General features: G+C 42.3%; 3 protein-coding genes across 3 annotated transcripts; 2 read left to right on the top strand and 1 right to left on the bottom strand.

The window, feature by feature from the left end:
- Positions 1–106: 106 nt before the first annotated feature.
- Positions 107–2,126, top strand: LOC108214102 (caffeic acid 3-O-methyltransferase-like). Its single transcript, XM_017385900.2, has 4 exons — positions 107–647; positions 924–1,237; positions 1,330–1,394; positions 1,497–2,126. Exons 1-4 carry the CDS (start codon positions 238–240, stop codon positions 1,788–1,790), a joined length of 1,083 nt encoding a protein of 360 aa, XP_017241389.1. The 5' UTR covers positions 107–237; the 3' UTR covers positions 1,791–2,126.
- Positions 2,127–3,862: 1,736 nt separating this feature from the next.
- LOC108214103 (caffeic acid 3-O-methyltransferase-like) lies at positions 3,863–5,509 on the bottom strand. Its single transcript, XM_017385902.2, has 4 exons — positions 5,058–5,509; positions 4,624–4,934; positions 4,403–4,467; positions 3,863–4,286 (listed from the first exon to the last, which is right to left on the bottom strand). Exons 1-4 carry the CDS (start codon positions 5,459–5,461, stop codon positions 3,990–3,992), a joined length of 1,077 nt encoding a protein of 358 aa, XP_017241391.1. The 5' UTR covers positions 5,462–5,509; the 3' UTR covers positions 3,863–3,989.
- Positions 5,510–7,750: 2,241 nt separating this feature from the next.
- Positions 7,751–10,066, top strand: LOC135151095 (uncharacterized). Its single transcript, XM_064088657.1, has one exon. It carries the CDS (start codon positions 7,751–7,753, stop codon positions 10,064–10,066), a length of 2,316 nt encoding a protein of 771 aa, XP_063944727.1.
- Positions 10,067–13,893: the final 3,827 nt, after the last annotated feature.

Below are 13,893 nucleotides of genomic sequence, written 5' to 3'. Positions count from 1 at the left end.
AACAGCAAGAAATATAGGTTTGGTAGATTACCAAACATTTATACCACTCTTATATTTTATTCGAAGAAGATATCAAGGGCACTTAAAGCACAGAAATAGAAGAAAAAAAAAATTGAATGCCTAATTTCTTTAGTTAACCATGATCACAAACACCCGAAGTTTGGTCTACCAAAACCATCTTATAAAAAGCGCGCACACATAATTAAAGATTACCTCTCAATCACATTTGTCCTATATATGGATATGGCACAAATCAAAAACACTTCATCCGGAGATGAAGAAGCATGCATGTTGGCAATGCAACTAGCAACAGCATCAATACTACCTATGGTCCTCAGAGCTGCCATTGAGCTTGACCTTTTGGAGATCATAGCTACCGCTGGCCCGGGCACCTATGTCACTCCTAATGAGATAGCCTCCATGTTGCCTACTTCTAGTCAGTATGCACCGGTTATGCTCGACCGCATCCTCCGAGTCCTGGCTAGCTACTCTGTTCTTAAATGTAAGCTTAACGAGCTAGCCAATGGTCAAGTAGAGCGGGCATATGGATTAACCAAGGTTGCCAAATTTTTAACTGAAAATGCGGATGGGGTTTCAATGGCACCTCTTGCTCTCCTAAATACAGATAAAATCATGATGGAGAGCTGGTAAATATGCATTTTCTTCTCAACTACTGAGAATGCACAAAGCAAATTAGTTATAAGCCGACTTCTACTTTTCTTGACGCGTTTGTGTAAAAAACCAAAAGCAGTTATAAAAAGCTGATCAAAATGCTAGTTTTTGTTTCAGGACTTCTACTTCTTTACCAAACAGTTTAATCACTTATAAGTCTTCATTTACTTCTCACTTCTAGTCAATTTCTTAACTTTAAGCAATAAGCACTTTTTTTTAATTTATCCAAACAATCCCTATATTTTGTACAGGTACTACTTGAAAGATGCGGTTCTTGATGATGGAGGACTTCCATTCAGCAAGGCCTTTGGAATGAATGTATATGAGTATTGTGGCACAGACCTTCGATTAAATAAAATCTTTAACCGAGCTATGAAAGATCATTCCGCCATTGTTGTGAAAAAGATCCTTGAGAAATACAATGGTTTTGAAGGTCTCGGGTCATTAGTTGATGTCGGTGGTGGCACCGGGGCTACCATTAATACTATTGTCTCTAAGTACCCTACTATTAAAGGGATCAACTTCGATCTCCCTCACGTTGTTGAAGATGCGCCATCTTATACTGGTACATAATATATATAGTTTGAAATTAATTACAAGGAACGAATGCATGACTAATTAATTTCAGTATTTTTTTACATGTGTGTGTTTAATTAGGCGTGGAACACGTCAGAGGCGACATGTTTGCTAGCGTGCCCAAAGGAGATGCCATATTCTTGAAGGTCAATAAGAAATCTGTATATACGTACATGAATAAATTCTGATGGTTACATAATTCATACTTAATATATTTGTCATGAATTTATGAGTTCTAATCTTTGTAGTGGATATGTCATAACTGGAGCGACGAACGCTGCTTGAAGCTCTTGAGGAATTGTCACCAAGCAGTCGCTGAGAACGGAAAAATAGTCATAGCAGACTCCATCCTCCCAGAGTATCCAGAAAATGCAACTAAGACCGCCATTCATTTTGATGCTATTATGTTGGCATATATTCCTGGTGGAAGAGAAAGGACCGAAAAAGAGTTCGAGGCCTTAGCTAAAAGTGCAGGATTTAAACGCTTCAACAAGGTCTGCAGTGCTTTGGATATTTGGATTATGGAACTCTGCAAGTACTAGAACTTGGTTTTGAGTGACAAGCTCCTGGTTGATCAGTGATATAAAGATATTAGCAATCCGGTTCTCTAACAACGGAATAAAATGTGTAGTGAAAATGAAAAACTGAGGCCTCAGAGTAATTGATGCTCTCCATCCATCTACAGCTAAGATTTCAGAGAAGATATTATTGTTTAACACTATTAAAGAAATTTGGCTGTGCGGTGTTCAGGCGACTCAGTTGTAAAAACTAAGCAATGAAGAACAAGAGTTCTCGGATAATGAACAACTATAATCATCAATATACTTATATAAAGGAGAAGCGAGAGGCGAGGATAGCTCCGTTCTATTTTTCTAATTTTCTGGAATTTTTGGATGAAAAATATTTAAAAAAAAATTATTCCAGATTAATTGATATGGTATATATCTTGGCATAATTTAATCTGATTCTATTTCAGATTATTTATGGAATATAATAGATTGCAAGTATTAATTTGATTATGTTTCAGATTATTTATGGAATATAGTAGCTTGCAAGTTTTTTAATCTGATTCTATTTCAGATTATTTAATTATGGAAAAAAGCAGCACACAAGTCTCTCTGCACCTATAAATACCCCTATTTTGGATCATTTAAACACAACCTACACTCTCTCTCAATATCACAGATAAGGGTGTGCATTCAGTTCGGTTAACCGAAAATAGAACCGAATAATCGAAATAATTTCGGTTAATTTCCGGTATTAACCAAAATTTAAATTTTGTTTCGGTTACAAAACCGAAATTAATTCGGTTCGGTATTCGGTAGAGTTTTTCATAGAATTTCGGTTTCAGTTAATCGAAATAAATTTCGATTTCGATTTCAATATCGGTTAACCGAATGCACACCCCTTCACAGTGATATATGTTTGTTGGTTATTCTTTTATAATATTTGTTTTGGTCGTCGAACATATTTGTTGTTGTATGCAAGCTTACTGCGAGGGGCGTGTAGGTTGCGCTTCTCATATAGCTCCGTTCTATTTTTCTAATTTTATGGATTTTTTGGATGAAAAATATCAAAAAAAATTAATTGTTTCAGATTAATTGATATGGTATATATCCTGGCATAAATTAATATGATTCTGTTTCAGATTATTTATGGAATATAATAGATTGCAGGTATTAATCTGATTTTATTTCAGATTATTTAATTATGGAAAATAGTAGCACACAAGTCTATTTGCACCTATAAATACCCCTAGGGTTTGAGATCATCTAAACACAACCTACACTCTCTCAATATCAAAGATAGGTCATGTGAAGCATTAAAAAGTGATCAAAACCAATATCTTTCGAAAAAAGTTAAAAAAAAAACAGATATAGTTGATAATGAGGATAGATCACCTTAAATTTCAGTATTGTTTTAATTAATTCCGGTTAACAAATGAGACGCTGTGACTTGTGAAATGTTCTCACCAACTTATCTCGACTCCCGTTTCCCTAAAGTATCCATTTATTAACTTGTGCAAATTATAAAAGGGGTAGTATATTATATTTCTATTGATTTATATTTTACACTTTTTCAATAATTTTAAAGAAAATAAAATATAATTGTTGCTATGTTAAATTTATCTATCTTCTAAAATTATATCGAATCATTTTCATTTAAATAAAGAGTATAAAATTAATTTGAGCTAAAATAACAAAAATGAGAAATAATGACATGTTAAATCAACTAGATTGCATTCTCAAAACACTTGTACACTCTGGATACTAAGTAGATCATCAACGTAAGCCAGCACCGTAGTTTTTTTTTTTTTTTTTGAATGAGCCAGCACCATAGTTATTTGGGTACTTGTTTGTTTTCTTGAAGAACAGACTTGCATCTGACTTGCTCTGTTTGTAATTGTCTTGCAATAATGTCAGAGATAGCTTTGAGAACCATTGTCTAGGTGCTTGTCTGAGTCCGTAGAGAGATTTTTTCAGTTGACAAACCAGTGTTGAATTAGTTTTTGACAGAGTTTGATTGACTTTGATCCTAATTCCTGCACTCGTGTAACCATTTAATTTCATTCTCCCCAACCAAACACGTGTTTCATTACAAACATTGATTACGATGATTCAGAATGGATTTCTTATTTAACAACCTAGTAACACATGGAAGAGCCTGTTACGGGGCTGCTTTAGAAACAGATTTATTTAATACTAGGAACACACAGAAGAGCTTGTTACTTAGACAAAGCACTACTTGCACAATTCCATAATCCAATAATCAGAAGTGCAGCACACTTTGTTGAAACGTTCAAATCCTGCACATTTAGCCAAGGCCTCAAACTCTTTCTCAGTCCTCTCTTTCCCTCCCGGAGCTTGGACCAGCATGAACACATCAAGCTGAACAGCATTCTTTGTTGCAAGTGAGTTTACGGGGAGCTCTGGAAGAATAGACTCTACAATGACTAGCTTTCCTTTGTCAGGGAGTGCTTGGTAACAATTCATCAACAGCCTCAAGCACCGTTCATCGTTCCAATCGTGACATATCCACTACAAAGATTGCAAAATTATATATATGTAAAACAAGTTATAAAAAACTTAACTGCTTAAACAGATCGATAATTTAAGAGTAAGGTTAATTTACATAAGATATGTATATTAACAACCTTCAAGAATATGGCATCTCCCTTTGGAACACTAGCAAACATGTCCCCTCCAACATGTACCACACCTACATACACATTCAAAGTAAAATTCATACCGACTTTTGGGGATGAAATAAGGCCCGAGACAAAAAATTTCACCAATTTTTCGTCTCTCAGCCAAAAATATTCAACCTGAATTAGACCTTACTGCAGGTTCCGCCACTGTATTTAACTGTACTCACCACTGTAAGATGGAGCCTCTTTGACGATATGGGGGAGATCGAAGTTGATTCCTTTGATAGTAGGGTACTTGGAGATGATTGTATTAAGGGTAGCCCCTGTATTACCACCAACATCAACTAAAGACGTGAGACCTTCAAAACCTTTGTAATTCTCAAGGATCTTATTCATGATAATGGTAGAATGATTTTTCATAGCTTGGTTAAAGATCTTATTGAATCGAGGGTCTGATTGATTATATTCAAATGCATTCATTCCAAAGGCCTTGTTGAATGGAGATCCGCCATCAAGAACAGCATCTTTCAAATAGTACCTGTAAACATAAACTAAAAACTAAACCCCCAAGAGGTGGCCTAGTGGTTGTGGAGATAGTTGAAAAATTTGTGGTTAAGGATTCGATCCCTGTGAGACGAAAGAAGAGGAGAGGATACATTACCAGCTCTCAATGAAAACCTTATCCTGGAACATGAGGGAAAGAGGTGCCATCGACACACCATCTTCATTTCTTGTCAAATACTTGCACACTGGCGCCAAGCCATAAGCCCGCTCAACTTGACCATTGGCTAGCTCATTAAGCTTACATTTAAGGACCGAGTGGCAAGCCAGGACTCGAAGGATCCGGTCCAGCATAACCGGTGCATCGGGATTTGAGGTTGGCAGCATGGAGGCTAGCTCAGTAGGAGTGACATAGGCCTCTGAGCCAGATTTGGCTATGATCTCCAAAAGGTCAAGCTCAATGGTTGCTTTCAGAACCATGGGCAGTATTGAAGCAGTTGCTAGTTGCATTGCTAACATGCAAGCTTCTTCATCTTTGTATGAATCATATTTTGTATAATCCATTGGAAGAAGATATGTTAAGGCTTATAACTAACTAATTTGCTGTGTTTGCAGTATATAAAAGGAGGTTTCTACAGACCATTTCTTTGTCTTTTTCAGTTTAGGCAAATTGATTTTTTGCTCTGTTAGTAAATGTAAAATATGACTACTCACCATTTAGGCAAATCTATTGAATTTTTTCAAGACCTAACCTATTGAACTTTAGCTAAAAGTATTGAAGTTTTGTTATTATATTTTCTTGTTGTGTCTCTTGTGTGGTGTCTATGGACAATATTTATACAGAGAGACTACTAGTTTATATTGTTAGGTGTTTCAGATTAATATTTTATTTTATTTAATTATCATGTATATTAAAAATTTGAAATTCATTTTCATAATTTTACAAGACTAAAATTATTTTTCAAACTAAATTCTTTTGTCACTAAAAATTTAAATTGTATCAATTTATCAATATACTAGGACCGTACCTGAAAAATATTAATTTTCTTTACAAAATATGGAAAATGTTGATATGTCTAAATCACTGAACTATATATAATTTTTAATTCTAGTTTTACATACATATAATTATATATTACAGAAGTGCTGCATCTTGACATAATATAATACTTTTAAAATATTAATATTTATGTAGTTTCCAAAAAATTTCCTCTAGTCAGGGTCCGGAATGTCCGAGTCCAGCCCCTGGTGTATGAACTTGGGAACACCCAACACACCCACGAAGAAATGATAATATTTATGTAGTTTTGTAATGTGTGATATATGTTCATGTCTTACTACATCAATTTTAGCCATGTGAATCATCTATAAATTAACCTTCACATAGTACAAACTACTGGTCGCAGTTCACTAAACTAATGTCACAATACTACAAATGGGTTTTATATCAAAAGGGTCACTCATTCTGCCCAAAAATCTCATCTAGATCATCCATTAAAAGACCATATCATTTAGACCACTAAATTGGGTATATATATCATTCTGTTATAAGTTGACTGTCTTGCCTAGAGCTTCGAAGGGACCTGGAGCCCTGGACAGATGCGTGTGTATCTTGATTGGAGACTAAGTATCCTAAATGGAGACTAAGTATTGTCACATATTACATACTATATGCTTATTAAAAATTGTGAGTTCAAAGTAATTTTATCATCCAAATTGTACATCTTCCATTATTGTTTTATCAGCAAATATTTGCTTTTCATATTTGATATGGTATAACCCGGGTCGACAGACCCGGGCTCAAACAAGGACCCCGACCCCTGGTGTGCTACCAGGCACGACGGATGACCCCTCAACCTTACCAGGACACATCACCGGGTACGGTCCTGGACCCGGGCACAACCAAGTCACACTCCTCGACCAGGATCCCTGTATGTACCAGCCGACACTTGCTGCACAAAACACAGACTGACACGATAAAGACAAACATAACGGTCAACTACTGGCGAAAGAGACAAGCCAGGGGACATTCCAAAATACTACTCCCGCGCTGACACCTGGACACGCGTAGGGGATCGAACCCCTACACGTGTAGGACCAGGATCCAGGTACTCACCCTTAAACCCTAATCCTCGGCCTATAAATAGACCCAGGATCAGGAGTTTAAGGGTTACACACTCTCTTTACACTCATTTCATACACACACCTAAGCACTCAGCATACATACACAAAAGCCACCAGCCACCATACAACCACCATACACCACCTTCACCCACCACATATAGATAGCACTCTCTCTAATCTTTATCCTTCCGAAGCCTACACTTACTCTCACGCCGGAGGCGCTTCGGGGCAAAACCCCCCCGCCGGCGTTGTTTTGTAGGCTCCCATCCAGCAGCTGCACCACGGAACCACCAGTCACGGCGGAGGAAGGACCGGGATCGGAGATTGGCGTTATCATTTGGCGCTAGAAGGAGGGGAAGGTGTCCTCTGTCCTGTGGTCACGGTGCCACTGGACTCATCTTCTTCAACAAACCCCCGAAACGGGGGTCCGAATCACACCAGTAAGCTTTCATAAAACACCCAGCTCCTCAAAACCCTCAGCCATGGTTTTTCTTGATGTGTGCATGATAGCAAACCCTGCCTGAGCAAAACCCTAATCTTGTCTGTAGTACATAAAATCTTTTGTCTCACACCTGGTCACATTCTGTCACTTAACTACTTATAGTATTTCTGAAAATAGTAAGTTGACTACCTGTACACACCATTTCTGCCACCCTGTCACTATCTATACTATTTGCAAGCATTGTCACAAAAACAGCAACCATACACCCTGTGTGAGTTTTTGAAACCATGACAAAAAGGACACGCTCCCACCTGGGCCTTCCCCAGAACCCGGACAACCCTCAGACAGACCAGGACAACCCGAACCAGGATCATGCCTCAGGACCCCTCTTCACCCATGTGAACCCGGACGAGAACCAAGCAATCAACCCCAATGATGCCCAGGTCACGATCGAAGCAAATCAGTACAAGTACACCGACATCCCGGTCACCACCCTCCACCTGTCCCAGCTCACCAACGTAGAGTTGGCCGAGGCCATCCGACAGTACCATGATCGCCGGGAAAGCAACCGCAGACTTGAGGACATCGGTGAGTCCGAGGACTCCGGGAACAGCCGTCAATCCCGGGGTTCTGTCTTCGACCGTATTGGAGACAAAGCGAAGAAAAAGAAACAAAAGGAAAGTGAGGAAACCCGGCTGAAAATTTTGGCTGAAAGAAAAGAACAGATCCGAAAAGAGGAAGAGGAAAAACTTGAACAAAAAATTGCCCTCCGGATTCAACTCGAAGAGGAGAAGTTGACAAAAGGATCCCGGTCCAAACGGTACCGGAAAGAAACAACACCCGAACTCATCTCTGAGGACGAGGATGAGAGACCGGGGCAGACCAACCTCAGGGACATGATCAATGAACTCAACCGGAAAATCGGAAATGATGCCGGGCTTGAAATTGGGGGAACCCTGACCCCCTTCAGCCACTCCCTGGAATCCATACCCCGACAAAAGGGTATGAAACACTACAACTTTGAATCTTTCAATGGACTGGGAGACCCGGAGGAACACCTGCACTACTTTGAACAGATAGCCCTGATCTACTACTACAATGATCTGACCAAATGCCGCTTCTTCGCATCCACATTCAAGGGAGGGGCCCAGAGATGGTTCAGCCGGATCCCCTCCCGGAGCATCGGATCCTGGAAAGACTTCAGGGAAGCCTTCCTCAGAAGGTTCCGAGCAAACAAGACACATGAACTTCATATGTGTCACCTGGAAACGGTTCGTCAGTATGACAATGAGGCACTCTCAGATTACATGAAACGTTTCCAGGAAGCAATCAACAAAATCTCCAACCTAGACGAGCGTGAGGCTTTGAGCATTTTCAGAAGAAACCTAGACCCGGAACAAAATGAGAGATATGTTGTCGAGTTGATCAACAAAGAACCCCAGAGCCTGGCGGCTGCTTATGCCATGGCTGCAAAATTCATCAAAGAAACCGACGTACTCCAAGCCATGAGAATGACCAGACAGGGCAGCTCAAGAGGAAAACAGGTCGAGGATAGACCCCGGAAAGAATATCACCAGGATAAGAAATTCAAACCGGACAGACAGACAAACTTCATCCAGCAATCAGGTTCCAAGAGGACCAGCCAACAGGGATCCGGGTCCAGAAGTGACCCCGGTCCAAACAAAGCAACCAGGGAACCAAAACCAGAGCCCGAATGGACTCCTCTAAACAGATCCCGCGAGGACATACTCAAGGAGGTCCGGGACAAACCCTTCTACTACCCACCAAAACCCATGCAAACTCCTCCTGAAAGCAGACCTACCAACAGGCACTGTGACTACCATGGTACCCATGGTCATAAAACTGAAAATTGCATATCCCTCAAATACTTCATTGAAGAACAGATCAGCAAAGGAAACATGGGGCAATATATAGCCCGGAATACAGCCGACAAAACAGGGGGATCCGGGAAACAGAAAAACATTGTCAACGTAGTGCTAGGAGGATCCTGTTCACCTCCCCCTAGCCCGGGCTCCTGTCAAGAAGTGATGTCCATCCAAGCCTTCCCCGAACAAGTGATTTCCTTCAGCAACAAGGACTTTGAAGGAGTCACCCGGGGTCACAATCAAGCCCTGGTAGTGACCCTTGACATGGCCGAAAATGAAGTAAGGAGGATCCTGGTGGACAACGGCTCCTCGGCCAACATCTTGTTCAAACACACCATGGACCGAATGGAGCTCGGGAGTATCCGGATGAACGATTACAGGGAGGATCCTCTATATGGGTTCGGGAATAGCATTGTCCCGGTCCTTGGCACACTCTATCTCCCGGTCCGATTCGGAACTCTTCCGAACCAAGTCACTCATACCATCAAATTCTATGTGACGGATACACCCTCCCCTTACAACGTGATCATCGGCCGCCCAGGTCTGAACAAGATCGAAGCTATTACTTCCATCCCACACCTAAAGTTCAAGTTCCCAACCCCGTTCGGGGTAGGGGAAGTCAGAGGAGATTCGGCAACAGCCGGGATGTGTTATAGCCAAGCCTTGGTCATGGCAGAAACGCACCTGGACAATAAGAGAAAGGCTACCGTCTTCTAAAAACAGAGAAGTAACAAGAAGCATCGGCCTTACCCGAGAACAAACCCTAAGGGTGAAGTCCAGGTCATCGACCTAGACCCGGGCAGTCAAAACCCGGGAGCAACCAACCCTGATCCTGGACAAAGCAACCAGAAAGCAACCATGAGCCCAGCTCAAAATTTTGTTGAAAAGAACACCGATGCCCGGATCCAACAAATGATCTCGGCACAAGAATTAACTAAGGTGGAAGCTGCGGTCGAAACCGAGTCTGTCCTGATCGAGAAAGACAACCCGGCAAGGAAAGTCAAAATTGGAAAAGGCCTGGATACCGTTTTTAAAGAGGAACTCATCCAACTACTCCGGAGCTATGCAGATGTCTTTGCCTGGAGCCCGGACGACATGCCCGGGTTAGATGAATCATTGGCAATGCACAGCCTCGACGTCGATCCCAAAAAGAAGCCTGTTAAACAAAAACGAAGAAATTTCGCACCAGAAAGGCAGAAGGCAATAGATGAGGAAGTTGGCAAATTGATAAAGGCGGATATCATCTGCGAGATCAAATACCCGGAGTGGCTAGCTAACGTAGTCATGGTAAAGAAAGCAAACGGAAAGTGGAGGATGTGTGTTGACTACACAGATCTGAATGCGGCATGCCCGAAGGACCCTTATCCTTTACCAAGCATAGACCAGCTTATTGATGCCACATCAGGACACCTGATGTTAAGCTTTATGGATGCCTTCTCCGGGTACAACCAGGTTAAGATGAACCCAGCAGACATAGCCAAAACAGCCTTCATAACCCACAGAGCAGTATATGCCTACAAACTGATGCCTTTCGGGTTAAGGAACGCCGGGTCTACATACCAGAAGGCAATGAATGAAATTTTCAAAGACCAACTTGGAAGAAATTTGGAATGCTACGTCGACGACATCATCTCCAAATCTACATCAGTCCCGGGTCACATTTCAGATCTCAGAGAATGTTTTGAGAACATGAGAAGAACTAAGCTAAAGCTCAATCCAGACAAGTGCACATTCGGGGTAGAGGCTGGAAAGTTTTTGGGTTTCATGGTAAGCAACCGGGGTATCGAGGCTAACCCGGAGAAGATCAAAGCTGTACAAGAGATGCAACCACCTCGGACTCAGAGAGAAGTCCAAAAGCTAGCAGGGTCCTTAGCAGCACTTCGAAGGTTTGTCTCCAAACTCGCCGAAAGATGTCTACCGTTCTTTGAGTTGTTAAAAGGGGCAAAAAATCAGAAGTTGGTAGAATGGAGCCCGGATTGCCAGAGAGCTCTTGACGAAATAAAAGCATACCTGTCCAAACCCCCGATCCTGACAAAAGCCTTACCCGGAGAACCTCTCTATCTATACCTGTCAGCAGGACCCTTGGCCGTTGGGGCAGCCCTGATCAGGGAAGAAGACGGGCAGCAGAAGCCTGTCTACTATGTCAGCCAGGTCCTCAAAGACGCAGAGACCAGATACCCCAACTTAGAGAAATTTGCTTTCGCACTGATCACCGCCTCCAGGAAACTCAGACACTACTTTCAGGGAAGAGAGATCAGGATTGTGACAGACCAACCTCTAAGGAAAATCATTCACAAGCCGGACATCTCCGGGAGACTAGTGAATTGGGCAATCGAACTTAGCCAGTTCAGCCTAACATTTCTACCCCGAACAGCAGTCAAAGCCCAGGTCCTAGCCGATTTCGTAGTAGAATGCAACTTTCCAGAGAACCAGACAACCCCCATGGAAACTGACCTGGAAGCCCCGGGAGAACCCAACCCGGAGTCTTGGATACTCCATGTCGACGGTTCCTCAACAACCGAAAGGTCAGGAGCCGGGCTAATCTTGAAGAGCCCGGAGGGGTTCACCATCAAAACAGCAATCTCTTTCAACTTCGCAGCAACCAACAATCAAGCAGAGTATGAAGCCCTATTAGCGGGATTGAGGTTGGTCCGGACCTTGTCAATCCGGAACCTCACCATCTACAGTGATTCCCAGATCGTGGTCAGACAGACCAATGGGGAGTACCTTGCCAAAGACCCGACCCTGACCAAGTATCAGGCCTTGGTGAAAGGCTACCTCACCCTGATCCCCGGGTGCAAGATCCTGCAGGTCAACAGGGAAGAAAATGCTGAAGCGGACAACCTCTCCAGGTTGGTCCAAAATTCAGCAGACCTGGATAGCTCAGTCTATTTCGAGGAATTGCACAAGCCAACAATAGATCATGAAGAAATCTTTGAAATCAACAACGACCCTACCTGGATGACTCCCCTGATCAACTACATAGAGAAGGGAGAGTTACCCGAAGATAAGGGGAAAGCACAACGGTTGAAGGCTAAGGCGGCCAAATTTTTTGTCGAAGGAGGAACACTCTTCCGCCGGACCTACTCATCCCCAATCCTGAAATGCATAGGTCCGGAGGAAGCCGAATATTGTCTAAGAGAAGTTCACGAAGGGATCTGTGGAGATCACATGTCGGCAAAAGGACTGGCATATAAAATCATCCGGCAAGGCTACTACTGGCCAACAATTCATCAAGACTCCGTCGAATTCGTGAAAAAATGCAAGAACTGCCAACTATTCAGCAACGTACCCCGGGTAAGCCCTGTCCTACCCTCCTCAGTCCTATCTCCAATCCCTTTTGCTGTTTGGGGGATAGACATCATGGGACCCTTTCCCCGGGCCAAAGGAGACCTTAGGTACTTGCTAGTCTCCATCGACTATATGACCAAGTGGGTCGAAGCTAAAGCAATGCGGACAATCAATCAGCAAGACGTCATCCGGTTCATGGACAACATCCTAATGAGATTCGGGCTACCAAGAGTCCTGGTCTCAGATAATGGACCCCAGTTCATAGGGTCAGATTTTGAAAGCTACCTGGCTGAAAGAGGCATCAAGCACAAGAAGTCTCCAGTCGCCTATCCTCAAGGAAATGGCCAGGTAGAGGTCACCAACCGGATCCTCCTGAGAGGAATTGAAAAAAGGCTAGAAGAAAGCAAGAGCAAGTGACCAGAAGAACTACCTCATGTCCTCTGGTCATACCGAACTAGTCCTCGGACAAGCACCGGAGAAACTCCCTTCAAATTGGCCTACGGAACGGAGGCGATGCTCCCAATCGAAGTCGGGTCACCTTCCCACAGAGCGATCAACTTCGATGAAATTGCGAATGAAGAAGGACTCCGGGTCAACCTGGACTTGGTAGATGAAGTCCGAGATCAGGCAATCGCAAGAATGGAAAAGTACAAAGAGAAGACCCGGGATCATTTCAGCAAAAAATCCCGGGTTAGGAATTTTCAAACAGGAGACCTGGTCCTACGAGACACCGAAGCCTCTGATCCAACCAACACTGGCAAGCTGATGCCTAAGTGGGAAGGCCCTTACAAAGTCAAAGAAGTCCTAAGGCCGGGCACCTACAAATTAGAGCATATGGACGGGTCAGAAGTATCCAACACCTGGCATGGTCTTAGGTTGAGGAAGTTCTATCAGTAAAACCAACGAGAAGGAAGGATCCTTGAAGACAGCCATATATCCCTAAAAAGCAATCATGTACTTTTGATCATTATCAAAGCTGTGTAATCGTCTGAATATCAATGAAGTCTTTTGCTACTAATGAATCTATATTGTTATTTACTTAGAAAATTTATAAGGCAACCAAAAACATATTAAAGCAATCACCCCGGGAAAGATCTACCCGGGTCCATCCATTTTATTTGCTTGGAATAATTTCTATTATAGGGGTGTTCGCGGTGCGGGCGGTGCGGTTTTTTCCTAAAACCGCAAACCAACCCGCGTATGCGGTTTGGGGAAATTCGTAAACCGCAACCGCACCGCGTAATATAAAAACC

This window comes from Daucus carota, chromosome 3 (assembly GCF_001625215.2).
Source record: "Daucus carota subsp. sativus chromosome 3, DH1 v3.0, whole genome shotgun sequence".
NCBI classification, from domain to species: Eukaryota; Viridiplantae; Streptophyta; class Magnoliopsida; order Apiales; family Apiaceae; genus Daucus; species Daucus carota.
The sequence above is the reverse complement of the archived record's forward strand: the minus strand, read 5'-3'. Positions and strand labels throughout refer to the sequence as shown.